Source organism: Thermobia domestica, chromosome 10, assembly GCF_964235325.1.
Source record: "Thermobia domestica chromosome 10, izTheDome1.hap1.1, whole genome shotgun sequence".
In the NCBI taxonomy this organism is placed as follows: Eukaryota; Metazoa; Arthropoda; class Insecta; order Zygentoma; family Lepismatidae; genus Thermobia; species Thermobia domestica.
This window is the reverse complement of record NC_137463.1, coordinates 90,255,364-90,281,708: the sequence shown is the minus strand read 5'-3', so window position 1 is coordinate 90,281,708 and position 26,345 is coordinate 90,255,364. Positions and strand designations below refer to the sequence as shown.

At 34.3% G+C, this 26,345-nt stretch overlaps 1 protein-coding gene across 1 annotated transcript in view; it reads left to right on the top strand.

The window, feature by feature from the left end:
• The window catches only part of LOC145662556 (putative peptidoglycan muropeptide transporter SLC46), a 98,023-nt gene extending 72,161 nt beyond the window's left edge, over nt 1–25,862 (top strand). The window contains exons 4-7 of the mRNA XM_081728235.1: nt 1,542–1,679; nt 8,691–8,774; nt 13,769–13,922; nt 25,593–25,862. Coding sequence (XP_081584361.1) covers nt 1,542–1,679; nt 8,691–8,774; nt 13,769–13,922; nt 25,593–25,719 — 503 coding nt within the window. The 3' untranslated portion in view covers nt 25,720–25,862. The remainder of the gene's footprint in view (nt 1–1,541; nt 1,680–8,690; nt 8,775–13,768; nt 13,923–25,592) is intronic.
• The last annotated feature ends 483 nt before the right edge of the window (nt 25,863–26,345 follow it).

The following is a 26,345-nucleotide window of genomic DNA, read 5'->3' as shown; positions in this document are numbered from 1 at the left end:
TCTGCTGATGACTATTCATCAGTTTCATAAACCTGGGATCTGGTATCTTCAGCAATTATTTGCTCGGCTGTCATTATGATTCTCAACTTCTTTTCGTCCATGTATTTACGCTTTTGACGATCATACCATGCATCCGTGAGAATTTTATGTCCTGTATCACGGAAGCAAACTATGGACTTCATATTTTTGTTTGTTGGTATAATAATATCTTCTGAGTAATTTTCTTTCAGTTTAGTTCTTATTGTTTTTTCAGTTGGTAATGCATCATTATAATCTTGAAAAATTTCATTGAATGAAAATTGGCATTCTTCCTTGTTAGCTTCCATAATAGAATCTTTAACTTGAAAGTTTTCGACGCGATGTACACTCTCACGCTCAGTCACAAATTTTTTATCATACCCCTTTAAAAATTCATCTGATTCACATTGTCCACAAAACAAATAGGCTTCTTGAAAATTAAATCTTAAGGGTTATCGGAGTAGGTGATGAAGTACGTTGTAATAGCAACGCTTTGTTACTTCTTGTTTTTGTATAAACTTTTCTACTCTTTTCATGAAGTGTAACACTTTTCAGTCCCTTAAGTTGACAGTCGTTTCCATCTTTCACTTTAATACTGCAGTCTACTAATGTTCTTTTACTATACATGTAACACCATCACCGAGAAGCTTCTGACATCTTGAACATAGATGATCTAATACATCTGATTACTTATCCCTAGTTACACCTGCAATGAATGAAAAATATATTAATTTATATTTTATATAAGAAAAATCATTAAAACAAAATAGTATCAGAAAATTTTCGTTAAGGTTCTGCTATAAAGCGATGCTGAAAGAAAATGCGTAATTTGCCACGCCAATAACATCTAAACGGTGCATCCTAGAGAAAAAATGAAGAGAACATTTCTTGTAGAGAATGTAATGTAGATTATTTTTGTAATAACATGTTTTACTCTAAAATGTTTCCCATGCGAGATATTTACAAAAAACTTATTTTTGGCGGTATTTTTCCAAGATAGCGGCCAAATCTGGGGTGATAGAATGGTGCAAAATTAGTATGTTGTTACGGACACTTATATAAAGAAAATAAAATTAGTTCCAGCTTTCCACCATTTTTTCCTTATTCGACCCAAAATTATCCTTCATTTACTGGCCTATCAAAGTAATTTTTCGATCAAAATAATTATTCAAATAATAGTTTGAAGAATCAATTAGGTTAAGAGAATATGTTTTCAGATATCCTATAATTCTTCGAGTTACGAACAGTTATGGAATAATAATCATTCGACCAGCTAGCAATTGTTCTTATGACTATTTGAATAATACACATTAAAACATTAAAGGAAAGCTACTCTTTCTAATATTCAATGAATAGTTTCTATCATTTTAAAAGTGCGTAATAGTATATCATGTAAGAATGGATCATAGTAACTAATGTATTCTGAAGTTTAAAATGTGTAATTCAATCATTTTTTTAAAATAAGTAATTAATGTAAGACCAAAATGAACCGGTGTATTAACCAAATGTTTGGTATCTTCTAGGGTCCACGCTTGGAAATTATATTTTGAATCATCGTTTGCAATTACATGATGCTCCCATTGCTATCATTGCTATAATAGGAGTAATTGCGAAATGCTTATGGAGTGCTTTGGCTACAAGTTCTTGGATGCCCTATGTAGGTAAGGATTAGAAAAGCATTTCGAGTTGAAAATAAAACTTGTGTTCAAAACTTGAAACTTGGTGAAGGAGGAATATACTCAGCAAAATGGTTGTGTTAATACAGCTCAATTTTAACACAGCCAGTGATCGTAGCATGACTTACTTTACCGTTATATTTCAAAACTAGGAATCTGATGTTGCGCTTAAACTATTCGCGGCTTTACAGGTTTAACAAAGTGCCAGTGTTGAGAGTGTCTGTATTAACGAGGTAGATGAACGAAGAAACTCAGTAGAGACACCACTATGTTATTTTAATACGTATCCTACGACGTTTTATTTATTGAATATTGAGTTCAACATGGGTACACCTGTTGACAGTGTTCAACATTATACATACCTAGTTGAAATTCATGAATATTTATGCTACATGCTATGTTATATCTTCAAAGTATTGTTTTATACATACATCAAATATACGAGTATCCATTGTAGGACTATTTAATTTGATAGTATCATACATGGTGCACATTCTTAAAATAGACTATATATTTTATTTATTCGCACGCTGTGATGGTTCGTGAAGTCTTAGTAGCCGCGAGCTCACTTTCCTGTTGTGAAAGAATTGTCGGATAATAATGTTGGCTAATCGATCTCATTCTTTACAAGTTTATTCAGAAAACACAAGAATATTAGTTCTTCTTCTGCCAAGAGAATGCAATAAGTAATTTCGTAAAAGTGTACATACTTTCCATATTGATTATATATTCCTGTGTCTTTATATATAAAATAAAGATTACAGGCACAAATTAAAATTAGAGGCACATTTTGATTGAATTGACTCTAATTGGTATATATATATTCTTGTGCATTAGGCAGTAGTGCAACTAAGAATACATGGGTCTTTCCGCAAAAATGCCAAAACGGCCTCCTATTTCCACGTTCCTGAAGGTACATAAAAGTTATGAAGAACATGTTTACCTTGGGTGTTCTATCTAGTCAGTCACTACTTGCTTATATTATGCAAAAGTGCACTTAATATTGTAATTATTATTAATATTTAAAGCAATTACATGGTACCAAAAAAGCGTCTTGAGAAATCACTCTGTTCCTAAATGAATTAATACATATAACGCTCACAATATATAAAAACTTACCAAAACTTCTCGATCCTCTTCTCTACTTTCCAAACCGATGAATCGTTTGGAAGAGGAATTTATTGACTACTTTGTCAATATCAGCATGATGCTCAAGATGCTCATGCTCAAGATGTTCTTGACTTTCGATGCTCAAGATTGAGAAAACAATCATCTGCGACATTATGATATGAATATAGACTGACCAGTCAGAACATCATGAATACCCACTGAATACCTAAATACTTGTTATGTCCAACTTTGACTTCAGGGCAGCAATAATGTTGCTTGTCATGGAAAGAATGAGACTTGGTAAATAGCTGGAGGTATGGAGAACCACATCTGCGCACACAAGTCACTTAGTTACTGTAAACTCCGCAGAAGGGGTCGATGAGCTCAGATCTTACGTTCAGTGATATACCAAAGGTGTTCAACTGGGCAAGAACAGGTAAATTTGGAGTAATTCCAGCAATCGAAATTTATCACTGTACTTTTCCAACTACTTCACAACGAAGACGTGACAAGGAAAGCTGTCCTGCCGAAAGATGTCATTCTCATTTGGAAATATGTCTGACATAAGTGGGTATATGTGATCTGCAATGACCTGCCGATAGGTAGAAGCCGTCATAATGCCTTCCACACACACTACTAGGTAAATGAGTGACTATGTGAAAGTTCTTCAAATCCACCACTGGCCTGTCGTTACCCTGCTCTACAGGCCTCGAGCAGCTGTTCCCGGCCATCAATGTGATGAAAGCAGTATCGTGATTCATCACCATTGTTCAATGTTGTGCCATTGTTCTAAGACCTAATGACGTGCGATTAACATAGTACACGTGTGGGACATCAGGTGCGGGGGCCCAAATCTAACAGCGTACGGTGATCTCCATGTTCAGACACATTCTTGCTTATTCCACTGCTACAGTCTGTTGAAGTCTAATATTAATTGTGCCACAGATTTCGGCCTATCCTGTTGCACCAACCTCGAAACTATATGACGTCCGAGATTTTTAATGAGGTGTGGTTAACTCATTTTTTGTGGTTTGGTTTGGTAATAATTTCGCCATCCTTTATTCAGCCTTTGAAGACAATAAGCAAAGCAGATCACAAACACCTGACAAGTTGATTATTTCCGAAATTTAATTTCCGTATGTCTGTTTACCCTATCAAACTCTGATAAATTGCCGTCCTTCTCCATTCAATGCACAAGCATTAAACAAACTAGTCGAGTGAGATCCCTGTTATCGTATGGTGTGCTATTCTCCTGTGCCTCATGGCTCTTACGTCTGTCCTACAAGTAGCGAATGATCACAATGTATTGATGGTCAGCAAATATTTTGTTGGCTTTTAGTTTACTGAATAATCGCTCAGATGCTGCCGTCGTCACAAGCAAACATGAAATATACTTGTAACCCTACATTCTATGACGCTACATAATTTTAACATTCTAACATAAAGTTAATTTTCAAAATTTAAATGCCTCCTTTTTACTTTGCCCGTTAATTACGCCACTGGCATTAGGAATCCATATTATGGACACGTGTTTCAGCTTCACACGTATATATGCAGAATATGGAATTTTAAACTGATCAGTGTTCTCGAATTCATTAGCAGATCTCATTATATATCCGAGATTTCTGGATACATCATTTGCAATCCGATTCAGATGAATATCGAACGAATAATTTGATCTTATTGACACACGAAGATCAGTTATATGGTCAACTTTGTGCAGTTGTATGTCATTAATATGGTATTCAAATTCCAAGTATATTTTCCTTGTATAACATATTACACTACACATTTTAATATTTAATAGTAACTTATTGATTTTGAACCATTTAAAAAGTGCATTGATATCATTTTTCAAACTAATGCAGTCCCTTTTCGAAAGTTTGACACGGCAAATTTTTAAATCGTCTACATATAACAGCTTTTCTGACTATTACGCCGGCTAAATCATTAATGTATAATAGAAAGTTTGAATACATTGTGTTAATTTGATTTTTATTATAAATTTCTGTTATTAATAAATGAGTGAACGCAGCAAGATTAGTTACTAGTAATTTCCTAGATGGAAAAGAATGTGACTGTGAATTATTGGACAAACATGAGAATATACTTTTGTCTGAATAATAATAATTTGAAGTATTTTGATAGGTGTAAAGATTATAACTATTGGTCTATATTTTTTGTGTTACTATTCCCTCTACATTGGAAAATGGACTATAAGCAACTTCTCATTTTGTTGGAAAGTGAGAACTAGCCAATGACGTATTATAACTAGTAAAAAGCCTGTAATGGATATTTAAGCAATGTGGAGCAACCCTTAATAATATATGATGAAGTTTTGTCCGGTTGTTTGGAATTTCAATGTTTAAGCCACTTGATAACTTCTATAACTTCTGCAACTTTAATATAAGTAAATGCAAACTGACTGAGCAGACCAGAGTTAACATGATTTAGTAAAGGCTCAATATCATACTCAGATGTGTTCTGTAAGACTCAAAAGTGTTGCACAAATGCATTAGCATCAGTGATATACTCACTTGGCGTTCTTCATAAATTAGGGTACTGCTATGGAAATTACATTTTTTTCTGTTTACTGTAACTCCAAAAGAATTTTGATTTGCAAAAATATTGAATTCGAAATAGTTTACATTTTTCATAAGCGTTTGAAATTTTCCGTTTGAATATAGTTTGTATTTCTTTAAATTTATTTAAATGATATTTTATGTCCCTTATTTCATGCCTTCATTTTTTGCAATGATGCTCTTTACCCTTTATCAATTTGATTTTGTCAGGTGTGAACTAAACAGGAAATTTCTGATTAATTTTCTCGCGAGGTATACATTTGTCAAAAATATCGTTCATTATTAAGTAGAAAATATCAACAGCTCCGTCAGACGTGGAACTATTAGCCACCATTTTCCAGTTAGCGGACATCATTTTCCCCTATAATTGTTGGAAATTGGCTTTATGGAAATTATAATCTAATTAAATATGTGTACTTTTAATACGAATTCTCTTTTTATAGCGGAAATCCATGAGTAACGCAGGGTGATGAGTATCTTCAGTTACTAATGATTAAGATTCATGCGTTACTTCAATATCATTTATATTTGCAAGAACTAGATCTAATGTTTTGCCTATTTTAGTTTTAATATAATTTAGAATTATTAAGTTATATAAATTCACAAAATAGTGTATTTCCTGGCAAGTGCTTGCAGAAGTTCCGGTTGCAAAACGCTACCTAATTAATAAATGTTATTTAGATGTACATTGTTGGTAGCTCCAGGTAGAAAATATACAAGACCAACAAATAGGCACAAAACATTATTTATAGTAATTTTTACAAAAATGGAATTCAAGATAATATCTGGCGGGGGAAGTGGACATTGAAGTCTTCGTTTATTGCTAATACAACACCGCTTTCTGTTTTCTTAACAGTAGAAATCAGATTTCTATCCGATCTAATGACTTTGTATCTGTCATCAAATAATTCATTATCAGTGTAGCTATTGTTCAACTAAGTTTCAATGATCACAGTTATTTGAAAATTGTTGTTTATAACGTTACCAACTCACCTCAAATGGTGTACGCAAGCGTGACGCATTAATACTGATAATATTATTATTTGTCATTGATTCGCCAGGTCTTTTGTTTATTTAGAAGAACGACTTATCAAAAGGATTACACTCATTCAAAATCTTGTTATTCAGTCACTTACATACATGTTATAGTTTAGCATGCATCCAGTAACTGATTAAATATCTAAGTAACTGATTTTGAGAACTCGTATTAGTCTATAATTTTATCTGACAAAATAAACCTTGCGAGAGCAAAGCTTTACGGGTATACTTGGTATTTATAACAAGTAACGGACAATACGTTGCATATTTCTTGTAATCTCCCGCGAAAATAGTTTTGTGAGCATTCGAATTTCCTAATAAAATTTGTATTAGCAGAAGTACATATTTCCCTCTTGTTACTATTATCTTATATTTACTTTCAAATAAAAGAAATGATATAAATGAAGTGTTTAGGACTTGATTATATTATGGGCAAGATAAAGTACTGTATTCAATAACATTTTTGGTTTCACACGTATGGAAAGTCTGGAAATAAGTCTTTCTTACGACTTTTCTCCATATATTTCAGCCTATAGAGATTCTTCAAAATCGGCCAAGTAAGGATTATTTGACACCATATTTAGTTACTTTGCTGTTCATCTCAATCCTCTTCTTTCATTCAGGAAGCGTAGTTGCCAATTCGCAACCTACTTGACACTTATACAAAATTTATGATACACTTTTACTTTTTTCCTCAAGATATTTATATCCTTTTAACTTGAAGGAAATGTTTTGTTTCGTAAAAGTACTCGTAGTTCTTTGGAAACTGCATAGAAAGCAACATCAGTGATGTATTCCTAAAATCACTCCATACTCCAAATAAATATATCAGGCAGCTGATTTAACCACACTAACATTTCAACAATTTACTTCAAAGTTTGATAGGGTTGAAGTAATACCAGGCATCTGGCAAAATTTAACACAGGCCCCTTGTGTTGAATTAACACCACTATCTTTACTGTGTGTATTTTCATGTATACTTATATTTAGAAAAAGTTTAATTACCAAGGTCTTACTTAGATATTTATAATAAAAACTTACATTTTTTAATACTTAGAGAACAGATAGCAAAACAGGTGTTAAATTGACACAGGTCGGGTGTTACGGTTTGACACAGCGTGTTGAGTAGTGTTAAAGAATTAAAAGAATGAACGAAAGAGCACGGGAATTGGAACAGTCTCACGGTATTATTTCAACACACACCCTGTCTGTTGTTAGTAATATTCCAGCTCGCATGCTGAACATAAATCATTAAACTATCAACATTAATACTGTATTATAGCAGATAACTACGGAAGTATTATATTTTGTGAAATCTTTTACGTAAATAGTCTTCTTACAAAATTTACATTAGGAGAAGTTATGTTAGGAGTGTTATCTGTTTTTAATATTATTACGCTTCTTTTCGATAAATGTTAACCCATAAAGTCCATGTCAGGTAGTATATGTGACCACTATTATTTTATCAATTTTCTCCATAAAACACAGTGATAGTGGCCATAATGCAAATGATTTTGAAAGGAGATACTTTGAGATTGGTCATGTCTTGGGGAACAAAGGTCCATAACTCGCCCAAACATTTCCATTGATTTCTACAATTCTTTTGTTATAGCAATACCAACCTTTACAATTTATAGTGATGATGATGATCGAGGTTATGAAAAAGAGATAAATATGATTGATCATGTCGTGGAAGAGTAATGACCGATGAACTTTCTCACACATCATCATGAGTAGTTGTTCCTTCCAGGTCAAACTAACCAGCAAATGATTTGAGGTGAATTAACTAAATTTTACACGTTAACAGTAGTTACGATATAGAATATTTTAAGGATATTGTTATAATCGGTTTTATCTTGGGTATATAGTGGCCGAAAAACTGTTCAATCTATTTAGTATTAACGGATTAAAGAAACATTTAGCATTCTTTCCTGACCAAACTTGTCAGAGATTATTTGAGACACATTAAGCAAATGTTATGGGTTGGAAAGGTAGATTGTTTTAAAAAAATGTCCTATACTTAGCACTGCTTCTGTTCATTCTACTTAAATTAAGGATAATGAAAACAAACTTTCTAGTGCACACACTCTCGTTCGGGGTCTGATCAACTTAATATTGAAAAACTTTGTTATGTAATGTTACTTTTTGAATACTGTCCTTATACTTTCTACCATAATTTAATGGCGAAATTTAGAATTACAGTTTTTAAAAAGTATTAATAGCTTTTAAGATTTTTAATTTGGTATATACATTTCTTTATTTTTAGGAGGTGCTTTTGGAGTACTAACAAATATTCCATGGATTAATGGAAGATCAATGTTATCCAAGCTGGTTGACCAGCATGAAATTGGTATGTTTCTATATCGTAATTCTGAACTCCTCTTACATTGTAAAGTTTCCCTTATAATGTATTCATAATACAATATTATTAACTTATTGTATATATTTTAGGAAATTAAATACTCGTGCTTGTAATTGTGCAGAGTGAGCAAAGTTTTAATGGTTTATTTGCACATTTATTTCAACAATATGCTTCTTGGCATTTTGAGCTATTTTCACAATTTTGTAATAGTGTAAAAACACAGCAAGAGCTAACCCCCTTGCCATTCAACTTTGAATTCACTTTGTATAATGGCTCTGTAATTCCAACACATGCAAATACAGCATACATCATATAGTCAAGCACCTTGTTTGGCAGCTCACCTCCCCTGGATCCGCGCGGTTTTATTAGATTCAAAAACATTTGATTTCTTTCACCAGTCAGCTCGCCGCTGATAGGATCATTCAGTATCTTCTGCTATTTATTTGCTATAATAACTTAATAAAACAAGTTCTGATGTAGAAACAGAAAAGATAGATGAGATTCTTAAAACACGTACTACCTGCACTGTGTGAAGCGCAGAGTTGGTCTCTGTACTTTATCTGCATATCAAAATGCAGATTAGTTTTATTTTCAATACATAAACTATCTACTTGATATAAAGTGTAATCCAATTAATTGCTTCGATCTATAATATATTTTGAATATTATGTTTTGGTAGAGATCTGTTGCGTACGACAGCAACTAAAATTATTTATATTACTTTTATTACAATACATTTGCATACATGGAGATATGACAGTGCTTTGTAATATGGTATAATCATGGGAAGAAATGGCTCAGTTTATTTAATTAACATGATTAAAGAAGCATAAATCATGGATTCTATGTTGAAAAAAAAAACTACAAATCTTCAGTTGGAACTATGAAATTTAAGAAGTTCGAGCTAGCAAACGAAGAGATTTTTTCTCTCTCTCTCTGGCCATCCATCTACAACCAACATCTGGGATTTAACAGTTGCCATGATATGATGGTGAAGAAAGCTAGATTAGCTTCACAATACTCATCATCTAACTATACGAAACAATCCGGCAATACAAAAATAGTAATTATATCATGTGAGGAAAGTATCATTGCTACTCTCTACTCTACTATTGTTTCAAAAATCAAAGTTATCGCATGGAGTCTAGAGGATGGGTTTTAACACCTTTTAAAATTATTTTGCGGCTTCGACTAGCTTGGCTTCCTTGGAGTAACGAATTCGGAGCTTGGCGAGATAGCATTTTTCTACTTTTCCCAGAATGCACTGTGATTCAAAAGTTTATTTTTTGATTTGATTCATTTTGTATAAAAAAAATGAAATTACCATATTTTTGGAACCTATCCAATAATTCACTATTCAATTTGGTAACGAGTATCACAACTTGAAAGTAATTTATATTCCCTGTTTGGTTAAATTAAGTATGCTACTTCTACAATGCTTGTATCCTCTTCCGGAGAAGGACTGCGGAAGACACTGATACCCCTAATATGATGAAAACATGTGATATTTTGTATATAAGGTAATGCCATCTTATATTTAACTAGCTGAAATATCTATGCTTCGCTTGGGTCAGATAAAATATCTATGTAGACAAACTGAACAATGAAAGGAAAAAAGTATCGGTCATTTTCTACAACTTTTACATATCCCGGTAAACGCCCCCTGAGTCCCACTGATTAGAAATTAACAAGAAAAACACCTCTGGCCTCTAGCCGATGGGGCTGTATTTGGAAGTCAATGCCTGTGGGAATATCACCATTCATTTCAGCGACCGTGAAAACTATGCATTTGACACTAATATCGGTCATTTTGTATTATTTTTACATGTCTCGGTACATCCCCGCCGGCAGGTGGCCCGCGGCCCGCATACAATGGTAGCTGAATTTGAAAGTCATCGCTAATAGAAATGTCACCTACAATTTCAGCGACAGCGAAAACTACAGATTTGACACTAATATAGGTAATTTTGGATTATTTTTACATCTCTTGGTATCCCCCCTCCCCCCGTCGCAGCCGAATGGGGTGAATTTGAAAGTTAATGCGATCGGAGTTTCACCATTGATCTCAACGACCGTGAAAACTATAAATTCGACATTAATATAGGTCATTTTCTACTGCTTTTACATGTCCCGGTAAACGCCACCCCCTTGAGACACCTGTGTTCGAATTATTAAAAAAAAAAAAACACGTTTTAGTGTAGTAGAATAGTGCCAAAATATTTCATGATTGGCTACAAGCGGGAATTTTTCAGGATAAAAATACGTTTATAGGAAGTCTGAAAAACACCGGGACACAAACTGGTAGTGACGTCATGTGGCCGCAGTGACGTCACAAAAATGACCTACCATCTGAAACTTTAAATTGTCATAACTCAGAAGCCATTGATCAGACTTGATTTAGGCACCGCTGGAACCTGAATCACAAGCTCTACAAATCATTATATGAGCGTCATATTCGTAAAATATTATCTTCATGGACAAATTTGAATATTTTCATTTTTTGCATCCATAGTTCACATTTTTGCATTTCAATACACAACGGACTCACATTGGTGGAAACACTAATTACATTTATTATAGCTTATAAAACAGTCTTTCTAACAAGACCAAATAGGTTATTGTGAATGTATTACTTCCTGATATATTCAATTTTTAGACCATATTTGATGTAAAAACAAGGTAAAAGTCCTGAATGTGCAGAAATTTCAAATATTTCAAATTTGCGTAATTCAGACACTATTATGCCCACTTGTTCTTTTAATTCTATGAGTGGTGTCATGGGTTAGGCTCGAGCTGCAAATATCTTTCGTGGTCATATATGTAATAACATACCCAAATTTGATTGTTCCTTTACCAACCAGTTCACTCCTGCCAGATCAGTGCCAACCGTAGTGTTGTCCTTTGTCCAGATGTTACTGGAACGATCTTCCATTGGTTGTGAAGACTAAATCTTTACTAGCCAAAAGTCAGCTGACTTGTCAATAACACAGTTTTAATGAAGATCATGATTTTCAACTCATTCAACGGTTCACTGTTCTAATGTATGATAAAACTAGTACCTGTAACAAAGTTAACGATTTGAGAGGAGTGTTGTTTCCGAAGACAACAAGGTCAGTAGAGCATATTCCACCAACCGAAGCAGCTCTGATTTAGCGTACAAAAGGAGCAGGTTTACGGGTTATATGGAGACAGTGGAATCCTAAATTAAATCTGCAAGCCAAAATAAAAAAATCCTGTTCAGTGTATCTGACAGAAGGAGATTTCTGATTATCAATCCTTATGGTCTACTATTCCTGAGGCATCACGCTGCTGTCAATAACTCATATCGTGCGGTTGTAAGAAATAGTGTTCATCAAATTGCAAGTGTGTAAAGCATTCTCTTCCTTGTACAGCCTTATGTGCATGCGATGTTCAGTGCTCTAGGATAACTGTTGCTGTTTTTTCTCCTTATATAAAATATAATAGGTATTAGATATTAGGTATTTTACATGAACAAAGCGATCTGCAGATGTTTGTCCCTGAGTAGTTTACTTGATAAAAACAAAGTGATCTCACTTCAATTAAAAAAAAATACATGTAAATAAATAAGAAATCCGTTAGCATAACGAAACAAAACTGTAATTTCAGATCCACATGTTGTTCCACGTTTATCTTAAACTTTAAAGTAATCACTGTTTAGCATAAGCATGAAGAAATCAAGATATGCAAAAGTTGCATTGAAAATATTGTTTTGTAAAAGAACTGATCTAAACATCTATTCCCCTTTTATTTTCTGTTTATATTTTTCTTGTTCTTCTGGAATTTTTTGAAGTGTTCGTAACTAATGATTTCTGAGATATTCTGATTTGTGAGTCTGTTGTGTTTTAAAATGTAAAAATATGAACTAAAATCGATGCAAAAAATGAAAATGTTGAAATTTCTCCGTGAAGATATTTTACCAATATGACTCTAGTATAATGATTTATAGTGCTTGTGATTGCGGTTCCAACGGTGCATGGAACAAGTACGTCGGATCAATAGTGTCTACATTATGCACATTTGAAATACTTGAAATTTCTGCATATTCAGGGCTTTTACCTTATTTTTACATCAAATATGGTCTAAACATTGAATATATCAGGAAGTAAATAAAGTAAGATTAACCTGTTTGGTCTTGTTAGAAAGACTGTTTTATAAGCTATAATAAATGTAATTAGTGTTTCCACCAATGTGAGTCCGTTGTGTATTGAAACGCAAAAATTTGAACTAAAATGGATGCAAAAAATGAAAATATTCAAATTTGTCCATGAAGATATTATTTTACGAATAAGACGCTCATATAATGATTTGTAGAGCTTGTGATTCCGGTTCCAGTGCTTGAATCAAGTCTGTAGGATCAATGGTTTCCGAGTTATGACAATTTAAAGTTTCAGATGGTCGGCCATTTTTGTGACGTCACTGCGGCTACATGACGTCAATACCAGTTTGTGTCCCGGTGTTTTTCAGACTATAAGCGTACTTTTATCCTGAAAAATTTGCCGCTTGTAGTCAGCCATGAAATATTTTCATATTATTTGGTTCATATCTACTACATTATTTCGTCTTGGTCTGGGGCCTGGACCTAGGTATCCGTGACTAAAATTTGGTAACTCTCGGTCCACTGGTCTGATCCGCAGGCTACACACAAACAAACTATTTATTGTATTTATATTAGATGTATATATATATAGAGAGAGAATCAACATCCTACTACAAGTGAATACTACTTTGCACAACAAAATTAAGAAATTCTCATTTGATAACTTAGTATGTGGATCACTGTTGTTACACTCCATCCAACACGCGCATACATGTCAAAAAAAAATCCAGTGATACTGTGAATTTTTTTCCGAGTTTAATAAACAGTACGCAACTTGGAACAGGAAGGGGAATGGGGAGGATAATAACATTAGCCAAGAATAGGTAAAATAAAACGATTATTAAAACTGTGTTTTATTTTTCAGGTGCCATTTTATACTTACTATCATTTTGCCAAACTGCTGATAGTCTCCTAGAACCAGTGTTTACTCTTATATATCGAGCGAGCTTAGACACTGTACCTGCTTCTTCATACTTTATAGCAATTGGTATATTCGTTCTTACATGCATTGGTTTCGGGTACGTATAAATTTTACAATATTCTTATACCTTTCTATCATAAAAAATATTATATGAACATATTGTAGTTTAGGCTCAGTTCTATTTGTTTTGGGGTATAAATGCCAAAGTTATGCTTTCCATTCCCACTAAGATGAAATTGGAGGCTGAAACATCCGCTCCTATGAGTTTCAACTATGTTCCTTGTGTTACACTTTGCTGTAATTTAATGACAGCATGTTTGACTGTGAGATTTTCTGTAAATACATTGGATTGGTTAAATTTGAGTCTAGAATCCCTTTCAGCACTTGAGGCATATTGGGCGTGAACCTGCAATTTAATGTGGAGTCCGAACCGCCGTAATGCGTTGAATGTTCCTATTTTTAAACGCTCCCCCACCGGGAATAGAATCCAGGAAGTGCATCAAAGCTATACACATTAGTCACTTGACCTGCGAAGAGGGTGTACATACATTGCGATATCTTGCAAGGTTTGTTACTAAATACAGTAGGTATAATTAGATTGAAATTGCTAATATACGATGAGCGGAATACATAGGAAGTAAGCATGGCTTTTGTAGGATGTAAGTTGAAAGTGCTTTAGAAAACATGTCTTGGTGCCACCATAACTTCCACTATATACTAAGAACAACAATTTCATTCCAGGGATGTTGTTCCTCTTGTGTTGTTGTATCTGAAGTTACTAATTCACTCAATTTTAGAGCTACTTCTGAATTCTTCATTTTGTTTAATACACTAATTTCCCCAGTCCATAACATACGGACGTTGTGTCCCATGTTACTTATTGCGTGAACGAAAATTATATTGTGGTCGATATTTTTGTTTATCTTTCTTTCTCTTACTTCCCGAAAAATATGTCTTTTTTCCCATTCAATTTTACATAAATTTCAGCCATTTCCGCTTTGTAGCGATAAATAAATGCTAGACAACGTTCATGTCTTCAGCTATTACGTTGACATTATTGGACGAAAGGCAGGAACCGCATTTGATCTGTTGAAACAATTAAGATATCTGCATCACTTTCCTCGTTTTTCACGGAGTATTTAGCAGATGCGAGGGTATCGGGAAAAAGTTAGACGAATTTTACTTTGTTCATATCGTTTGTCAGAAACGCTTGTTGGTTTCTGTGAATGGATGTAAATATTTCAAACCTTAACAGTTGCTGCAGTTGATGTTGAATATCTCCGGCGGTGTTCACAGTCATTTGTCGATGGTGTCCCACAGTAGCCGTCAAATGCAACTGCCACTGATAATAATCCGTACTTTTCACTGATGTGCTGTATATCTATCATCTCTTTGTACCCTTTTTGCTCCATTTTACTTTGCGCAACAAGAAACCACCATCGATGACATTGTGATTGAGTGGTGTAAACTCAATGTTTTTACAATTACATGTTAGTGCTTTCCTAAAGAAGTTTTGTCTGACTACCTCATGAAAATACCTTTAAAGAATAATGTTTGTTCTGATCTTAATTCATATTCAAAATACTTTACAATGTATTGGAATTTCTCTCTGCAATAGTTACAAGTCTCAAAAAAAATAGTAGTGTTTTGTCCACAGCAACTTTAATTTCTCCCATTTAGAATTTTTTTTGGCATTCATTAATATTTGTATTTGTTTTATTTTTCATCTGGCATTCTATTACGCTTTCTTCATCTGTTTTCATCTGTTTTGCAGCCTTCAGTTGTATTTTCCAACCAGATATTCTGAATATTATCAGGTCCAAGTGTAGCATTATATATAAAATAAACTTACTGTACTCCCTTAGCCTCACAGGTATAATCACGGGAGGATAACTTAACGATTAAAACTCAAACTTACTCTACAGCAGTGGCGGCCGGTGGATTATGGTTTCGAGTGTTGCAGTACGAATGATGAGAAACAGAAGATATAAACTAGACTCAGTGACTAATCAGCATAACTTTAGATGCAAATGCTATGTGACATGTGAAATTAAATAAAATTCTGATTTTAAAAAGTAAAAAATAATTCAGAACATTTTATCCGATTAGTCACCTTATTTAATTAGTAAGTCCATTCTTCTCTCTTTGATTGGAGTACATTTATCTAATACATGCTGGTTGAACTTTGGTATTCCAATTATGAGTTTTTTTGATGGAAAGCATAATTAATGGTGATAACCTTTCATGGAACATTCAATTCCTTAAAACAACTCTTTTCGACGTGGAAAAACGCCTGTCTCCTTTTGCTGATGTCATAGGTACAGTTAATATTAATTTCAGAAGCTTTGTAGATTCACTAAATAATTTTCCTAGGTTATTGCGAAAAATGCATTGTAGCAAACCCAGTCCCTGACAGTGATCCAAATTCCTCTGCAGCGTAGACTGAAGATAGTTCGTGGCAGAGATTAGTGTTATAAAAAAATGTAAATTGAACACGCTTTATTCACAGTTTATCTACGAAAATTTAAAACAAATTATAGAAATATATCTAAGGCAAACAACATTGCTGCCGTAAGATTTCCTGCGAATTTAAACCGATTTTTTTTTCGAACACTGTTCCGAGTTGCCCTTTGCTTGTTTTGTCTAAGTCTTAATTGCAAATTTTTCCCCAGTGGAGAGATGGGCAAATTACTTTTTTTTCTTTTGTAAGTTATTTACTGAAGTCATGGTATAGAATTCATTCAGAATTTGTAGGTTATTTACAGGATTAGAGCACACACAACTCAAGTAAATCTAATAACTGAAAACCGAAACAGCTGATTCAGAAGAGACAGCTGATACAAAGGAAGTATATGAATCGCGAATGTCACATGTACACCAACCCATACACGTGTGTAAAAGAAAAACTACATTCCAAATCATCCGTCTTGGTTGTAAGCAATGCACGATGAACACAATATAGATACTTTCACATGAGGCGAAACAGTGCTTATTAATGTGATAGGTTCTGGAAAGCATACTTTGAAACCCGCCAGATGTAGGATCAGCATGTAACAGAAGCCAAATGTCAAAGAATGTCAAAACAAACAGCATTGCCAGTTCTACACCCAAAAATGTTTGCTGGGAGGGGTCCAAAGTATTTGAGGGGGTCCAATACATCTATGTAATATCGAACCTGTCCTATTCTGCACGCGAAAAGACGATAAGTAGTTAATTACTGTCACCTATATTTTTTTTTGAAAAAATAATAGCAGAACCATTATTTTAATAGGAAAAGAAAGAGTACATGATGAGGCGTAAAATAAAATATTTAGCCTACATCGATCATTTCTCTGTTAAACAAGCATAGTTCGTTAAGAAAGTCTATATATGTTAATCGAGTTTGGAAAGTTTTGTGAAGTCCGGTCCCGGTGAACCCGTCTCTCTTTTCTGCGCCTTTGAGTATTGCTAACTAGTCCAAAGTGGCCTTTCTCATCATACAGTTGTATGTGGAAAGTTATCAAGAGTATAAAGTACATCTATTTATAAAACAAATATGTATATGCTAAAATACTATTCACAGAGAGGGGATTCTCTATATTGACTTATTAATAACTGGTTCACAAATTGATGTACACTCCACATCAAAAAAATTGCGACACCTAACGTCGTGCAGCTAGACCACCCAATATACACATTATTATCCCATAATCGTATCTGGTAAAAACATCCCCTCTCTCTCCTCCTTTCCTCTGTCCCATATTAAAATCAGCAAAAAAGATGAGTGCAATTCTTATTTCAAGCTACCCCTACTCTACAGATTATTGTACTCAAAACATGTTTAACAAATAGTGTAGTGTTTCTTTCTAAGACCAATAATATGAAAAGTGGATGCTTCAGATCATTGAATAGGTTCAATCTGTCCTAGTAATTCCTGTAAATATTGTTTGCTCATCGCCAATCAACATTTGTAAATTGTGTCCATCGTGATACAGGTGTGTGCTTCCTCCTTCTTAACGATTCCTCATTTAGTATGGAAAGTCAATCTTCGATTCCTCATGATCGCTTTGTGAAAAAACAAAAGTTGGCCTCTCACTCGACGAAAGAGAACATTGAAATAAGTCTTTAGTAGCAATATACATGGAGTTAGATACATTACAGGCCATAAACCATGTTTATTCAATATACAATATTCAAATGCGCTAGATTAATTAGGTAGTTGTTATAGGTGAATTGTTGGGAGGTATGTTTATTTAACAGCTAGTGTAATCGCCATTAACTTGTATAACTGCTTGCAGTCGGTTTGGGATTGAATCAACCAGGCGAGTAATATAGTTTCGCCGTGTACAGTCCGTCTATGTATGTTGAACCAGCTCCTATAATTCATCTCCAGTGCGTGGTGGATTCTGCGGCCAATTTTCTTGAAGTTCTCTTACAACGGTACTCCAAACGTTTTCTATTGGATTCAAATCCGCTGCGTGAGGTACCCAATCGACTAGTTCGATATGTGGTTCCCGTTGTAGATATGCCTGAATAAGATTGGAATCGTGTACAGAGCTATGATCCTGTTGTAAGTGTACGACTTCGTCAGCTAATCGAGCTCGTATCTCAGGAAGCGCATCCTCCAATAGTTCCATATATTTCTGACCATTAAGTCGACCATTAATGCGGTAGGTACCACCACCACCGGCATCTTTACATATCCAACCCCAACAATGAATGGTAACATGTCACATTCGACGTGAACGGGTCATGTATCGTGGTTCATATCGTGTTCCAGGTGGACGATAGACAAGCCGAGGATCATCGTTTGCAGTAGAAAAAACTTTCTCGTCTGTAAAGACAACGCTGTCCCACATACGACCGATATTTTCTTCTGCAAACGCCCGTCGATCGACCATGTGGCTATCTGACAGTTGTTCTTTCCTTGCAGCCCGGAACGACCTCAGATTTGCATTTCTGAGGCGGCGCCGAACGGTGTTTACATCACCTGGAAACCCCGATGCCTCTTTTAGTTGTCGGGCAGACATGAAAGGATGCCGACGGCAATATTCAGTTAGAGAGCGATCTTGAAGCGCAGAAGAAACTCGGGGCCGGCCAGATCCAGGTTTTCGGGCTACATTTCCACTTTCTTCACGTTTTCACCATCTGTAAGCAGTACCACAATCGACGCCATATTCCAGACTTGCATCTGTAACACTCACGTTTACATGTTGAATGAGAGCTATAACACCCTGTTTAACAGCACTGTCGTAATGACGCGCCATGCTCCCAGAGTCCCAGCACACCACAATACATATTATCAGCTAACGATGATATGCAGTCGCTTGTGACGTTGTGAAAAAAACGTAGGCGCATTGAATTGATTCCTATTCAAAAAAAGTACCTTAGGATTGGATTTACCCTCATATGTCTCTTTTCCGCGAAAGTGTACCTTCTATATTTTCTGAAGAACAAGCTTACTGACTGAAGTTCCCTAGCATCAAACTTATCTCCACATTTGCCACTTCTCTAGAATAAGGAACGAAAATAATCCGCAGAAGCTTGCTATAATGGGGCGGTACAGAACGTGAATAAATTAAATCTTCCTGAGACTAACCACCATGGTCACGGGGTTTCAGGCACTTGCTTGTTGTACTTTTGGTGTCCATGAGTATGGGTTCGAAGCCCAACGCTGCCACTTTTTTATTTTTTGCAGTTATGTCGGAACGTTCCAATTTTCATCTTTCCATTCCAAATAAGAGGAATTATGATGGCATCTATTTGGATATACTTTTAAAACGAAGAAAAGAGTGAAAACAATACATCAAAACAAACACTATTACCAGTACTAAAGAATTGCTACGAAAGACTAAAACGAATATCTAGGCTCCTAACAACGGGGCTTGCAATTTGTGCTAAAGTGGGTTAAGAATTACTGCGGTCAATAGTCCTCAACGGACTCAAAGCCGTGTCCACGTGCAGCAAGACGTAAGTAAATATTTTGTGTAACGCTGTGCGCAAGCTTATTTGACAATAATACTTGTAGTACTGTTCCCGACTTTTATGTACACTTAAGATAGATCCCTCCTCGTGCCATATAACTTTATGGTGGATAAACACCATGTGTGTGGCTTTTATAGAAACGGAAAAAGAAATGAGACATGAGCCTAATCCCAAAAGGATCGTCCGCGAGATGGACGCTGTGTGACGTGCCTGTGCGTGGCGACGAAAATATAGTAGGATAATAATATTATTGTAGTTGAGGTGACATCTTATGCAATGAAGGTTAAAATGTATTATTATCATTATTATTATTATTATTATTATTATTATTATTATTAGCGTACTTTTGAATGTGCACTGGGAAATTACTGCATATCTAGTTATTATTTCTGAAATTTTTCTGGATTGTGTATAGTTTATTAATGGGCACTACCTTATCTCCAGGTCATCGAATATATGAATTTCGGCGTGTACTGTGGTGTAAATAGCATTACAGAAAGAAACTAGTTCGTTCCGAACATCAGGGTTAAACTTAGTAATATTTAGCTTATGTTTTTAGCTGGCAAGATAGTGTAAGGGTAACGTGTGGAACTCATGAGTAGTGCAGCTAGGCAACATAGGTTCAAACCTTCTTCAGCCCAACCTTTGTTTTTTTCACAAAGCGATCATGAGGAACCGAAGATTGACTTTCCATACTAAATGAGGAATCGTTAAGAAGGAGGAAGCACACACCTGTATCACGATGGACACAATTTACGAATGTTGATTGGGGATGAGCAAACAACATTTACAGGAATTACTAGGACAGATTGAACCTATTCAATGATCTGAAGCATCCACTTTTCATATTATTGGTCTTAGAAAGAAACACTACACTATTTGTTAAACATGTTTTGAGTACAATAATCTGTAGAGTAGGGGTAGCATGCTGGACTTGCAACTAGAAGGCCTCGGTTCGATACCTCATCAAGTAAATTCTTTTTCTCATAAAATAATGGCTACAAACAGAGATTCATCTGGCGTTGGAGAACTTACAAAGCATCACTTGTGAGAATATGAGTAAAGAGTGTATGGGTTCTTTGTCATACAGTATAATGGTAAATAGTGTTCATTTATAAATTCGTTTTTGTCTCTGTGTCTAGTCATCTTTATCTTCGTCTCCCATTTATTACTTCTCTCTCTCCTTTATTGCTTCTCTCTCTCGTAAATCTGTTCTTTGTCATGCAGGTTACCATGTCTCAATCGAATCACTGGGTCAGTACCGGTTTGAATCTTCGACGCATTGTCGGTTTATAACCAATCCACATCACCCAATTGATGCAATGGCCCACTTAAGCTCTGGCGCGTTCATTCTATCTGTTCGAATTAGAAAGTTATATTCACAATAGGTAAAATCGAGAGTGGATGTTCAGAACAGATAAATCTTCAGATAATGACTAGAAAATGGCCCCTTTTCTTCTGATTCAAGAGAATATTTTATTTATATTAGTTTGACACAAAGTTCATTTCCATCCTATAATTCAATGTATTTTATTCACGTTATCAATGTGAAACATGCAAAGTCTGTGACGTTTATAAAGAACATCCAATTTTTGTTTTGGACATTTGTAACTTTTCAGGATGATACAGTTTGGACTTCTAATATTGACACTTTCTACTAGAAATTTAGCAGTAAAATAGCACTCATTTATTTATCCTTTTCCTTGTTTCCTTCTTCTTTTCCTTTTTTTCTTTGTTCAGTTTGTATTAGTAGTTCGGAATAGAGGTATTACTGGGTTTATTATAATGTATTTCGTATCAATACGATCAATGAACACCTCCGAATTTACTACTGAAACACGTGAAACAAATCACGTGTGTTAAACTACTAATATTATTCTATATGTGTTTCAGAGCTCTACAATTTCACAGGAAATTGAGTATTTAATTTGATCTCCAAGTTTGGTATTCGTTTTGAAAGTGACTTAATGATTTTTTCCTGTATCTTCTATGTATTCGAATAGTCCTGAAGAAATATATAATCCAAACTTACTTCTATATTCTTATTGGATTTCTGCAAACGGAACTTTATAATGTTAGGTTCTTTTTTAAGTACTTTTAAATTCCTTTTTTATCTGTGTTCAGTTTTCTTCTTCTTCTTCTTCTCTCCCCATTCCTCTCTCTATCTCACTTCTTTATGTCTTTCTAGCAGGTATACATCGTTTTCAACAGTTCATTATGTGTGTGTTTAAGTCTCTCCCTACATTATCTTATGAATCTTGTTTCATCTCGGTTTGTTTGTTTCATTTTGTGTATACTAATATATGTATATTTTGAAATAAGAATTGCACTCATCTTTTTTGCTGATTTTAGTATGGGACAGAGGAAAGGAGGAGAGAGAGGGGAGGTTTTTACCAGACACGATTATGGGATAATAATGTGTATATTGGGTGGCCTAGCTGCACGGCGTTAGGTGTCGCGATTTTTTTGATGCGGAGTGTACAAGAAACCTGCATTATCAATATATGCTAAGAATTAACTTGCAAATGCGTGTTTTAATTTCATTTGTTTTCTACTCTATTAAATATTTTCTTTCTTATTTTGTAATTCTGCAATCAATCTTTTTTGTCATTATAGTATTGATTTTTCTTCAGTATAGTCCGGTAATTTAAAAATATGAATGCATAAAAATAAATTCTATTTGTGATTGGTAGTGAAATAAAATTCAGAAATCTTATTTAGTGCGAAAAACCTTCCCGTTCACTGGAAACTATGCCGCGTTGTTGCAGAAGCATTGCAACGATCAGAGCCTTTAATTTCTGAGATAGGGGAAAGGAATAGAAATTGCCGCGCTGTAGAAATCCGGTCGTTGTATGCTCTCTGCAACGCAAAATGAATTACAGACTCTATGACGGATTGTTTTTCGCTTTTTAAAACGCATTAATGGATTTTACAGTTATAGAAGTAAAAAATATGTTATTTAAAGTGTATATGGAAGTATTAGAAAGTATTTTTTCTGTTCTTTAGTACCACTACTAATTATACTTTTAAAAAAATACTTTGGTCGTTCCACAACGCAGCAACACTAAGATTAGCCGCCACTTCTCTACAGGAATTTGTTCAGGTCGAAAAAAAAATGGTCTAAAGTGAGTGGCTACATGCAGTTTCTGCCATGCCAACCTCTGTGTCAACTCTGTTACGAATTGAGTGATGATGATTTAAATACGTAAAATATACTATATATGCAAATATGCAAAAGTATATGTACATGTATTTCTTACCGTATATGTTGTGCTGTTCATAGTAATGGGAAGTGGGAATATTCCAGGTGGAAAGGAAAATAAAAAATGGGAATATTCCGGGAATTTTCCCTGGCATATAAATTCCCGGGAAGGAATTTATTTCCATTTCTTTACTTTATTTTCCAGATTAGAAGAACTACATGACTAATTACTTTATTTTCATTCATTATCATTTACTTCTTGGTTTTAAATGACTTGGAGGTTGCAAAATAAAATTCGGTGACCGTACTTTATAAAAATTATCAATAATATGATTTTTTAAGTTCCATTTCAATTTGTACTAAAAAGTAGTAATGTACTAATTTACAAACGATGAAAAGGAACCAGTTTGTAAATTAACGCAGAAATTATGTAGAAATAGAGATGAAGTACTACTAATACACCCCAAACCATCGTTAGTAATAGACGTCAGTCTGTCTGCTTTCTCTGACTTGAATTTCTGAATATAGGTACTCGGACTTCTCTTAGATGTGAATTAACGCATGAAATTTCGAGAAATGGGCAGGAAGAAAGGTCGTGTTGGCAATGTTAAGTGCAAAATTCTAAAGATAAGTCAGTATCTTGCAAATATTGTGGACATAAAAATATATCTGCAAATATTGACAAAATGGTGAGACATGTGTTTTCTGGCAGTTACTCAATCTAATTTGTTTATAACATTTAAAAGTTTAGTATGTTTATATTATCAGTAGTAGGGTCAAGTTTAGAAAATCCACTTACATATAAATTTAACGAGTTTACCGGTTTAAAAGTATGTGGAATTTCTATACCGAATGTTTTTTAAATATGTTTACCCGCGTAAAACAAATTGTAAGTAAATATACACTTATGCGTACTCTCTTAATATAATAAACATGATAAAATGACATAGAATTCTCTAGAGACAACAGTAATAAATATACTGTGATTAAAAAATGAATTTACCTTTGAAATCATAATATAGTAACAGAATGCAATTTTCACTGTGTTTGTACATAAATTCCCGGAATATTCCTATTTTAGGGAATCTTCCCGGGAATCTTTCCGGGGAATATTCCTGAAAAATATCTTCCCGGGAATTTGCCCATCACTAACTGTTCATAATGATATGCGCTAACTTTATTTTCCATATCCTGTATCGCAGATGAGGCTATGAACTGTATTGTATGACCACTTTATTGATTTAGGAACATGTATTTATTAAATACATTCTTGTACCATTACAATGCTCTTGCATCAAACAAAAATCGACAAGGGGGCACGATGGTTCAGTGGTAGGGCTCTTAGCTCTGGCGTGTGAGCTCTCTGGCTCGATCCTCGACCAAATAAGTTTCTGGTGGATTACATCGTGTCTGTGAGTCTCCTCGGGTACACTTATTTCCTCCTACTTTCTCATTCCATCGATTCTTCCATCATCATTCCCTTGCCTTAATCATCAGTCTCCTTTAGACTAAAGGGCACAATCATGTGACGTTAAACTGAAAGGTTTTCTTTTCATTTTATTTTAAAAATCGGTAAGTATTTATTCATTAATGAGTACAGACATGTTTTGTCGCATATACACTTTCGAGTCCCCGTGTAAAGTAATAATAATAATAGGCCTATATTGGCTTTTTACTTTTTTATTCAGGTCGAATTTAATTACGCCTCCTAGACTTTATGACCAGTTCAGATGAAGCTGTCTAAATGCGCACCTATAACTCTATCTATGCAAAAAATAAAAACATGATAATATATGAAATTGCATGATAAAGATGGCTAGAAATAAACCTATGCACTTAACGAGCACAGGGAGCATACTCGCACATAGACTGACCAAAAGGCGCTCCCTTTACAGGAAAATAACTAAGTAAATAGGGAATATTTGACTGAGTAGATTTTTTTTGGTCCCAAAGCAGATATTGACCAATTTTAGATACATGTTGCAAAGAATATTTGTCTCAATTTGCATACCAAAATTCAGCTTTGTATTATTTTTCCTGTATTGACTTTATATTTTAATCGCCAGGTCTCTACTATAATGATAATTTATTAACAAAAATAGTACGCGATCAAGACAATTGAAATGCTTTTTTTTTTTTTTTAGCATTAAATATTTGTAGCAATGCTAACAATTGTCCCTGCCAATATCAGGCACGAAACTTAATATTTTTAATATTGCAAGTTTTCCTTTATAACGCCATTTTCTATGAATTTACAAAATATAGCAGCCACATGTATTCAACATTTCTTCCTAATGAAATAGACCATAACAGTTGAATCGCTGATTTGAGAAACGTCATAAGTCAGTAATGTCGTAAGCCAATGATTTGTGATGTTTCTCAACTCAGGGACTCTTGTTGCAGCTATACTTGCTTGTGCTTGCTTGTGTTTGTGCACTTATTACAGGAACTATTAGCATGGCTTCTGACATATCACAATCCAACGGTGTAGCTACCCTTCAATCGTCAAAGCTGCATGTAAACTCATTTTCGGCATACGGCTGACTTATGATGTTTCTCAAGTCAGCAATTCAGTTGTAATTAATTATTTTATATTTGCAGGTGGGTGTACTTCAGACAGCTCCGATTCTCTTCAAAGAATTCTAAAAGCTTTGATCTTCCGGCACAAACTTCTGGGATGAGTTCTGATAACGAACGTCATGAGGCACGTCCACAAACAGTGTTATAAAAATATTAGAGATTAAAATAATGTAGACTTTTGTGTAACAAATGTATATAATTATTTGTATTTATATTATAAAGACAGAATAATAATAATGATGATGGAATATTATAAATAATTATTTCATTATAAATAATTATTTTTTAAAACTCGTATTACTTTGAAGACCAAAAAGTCAACTTTTCTAGTATTCACTTAGTAGAATTCAGTTGACAGAATTATGACTTTGAAATCCTATAATAATAATAATAATAATAATAATAATAATAATAATAATAATAATAATAATAATAATAATTATTATTATTATTATTATTATTATTAGTAGTAGTAGTAGTAGTAGTAGTAGTAGTAGTAGTAGTAGTAGTAGTACATGTTATCCCAAACCTTGTTCCTCTATATTCAGGAATTTTTGCCATCTCTCAATCTGTGAACCTAAACTCCCGATTGCGATTTGAAGAAGTTCTCAAACACACCCCGGAGCTTTATGCCATCAAGAAATAGTTTTTGCGGCAAAAATTATCAACATGGATAAAGGAACGTTAATAAAGGGGAGATAAGTCAGAAGAATGAGTTGGGTGTGGGATATATATATACGAGAGTCACCACTTCTGAAATATGCATATGGAATA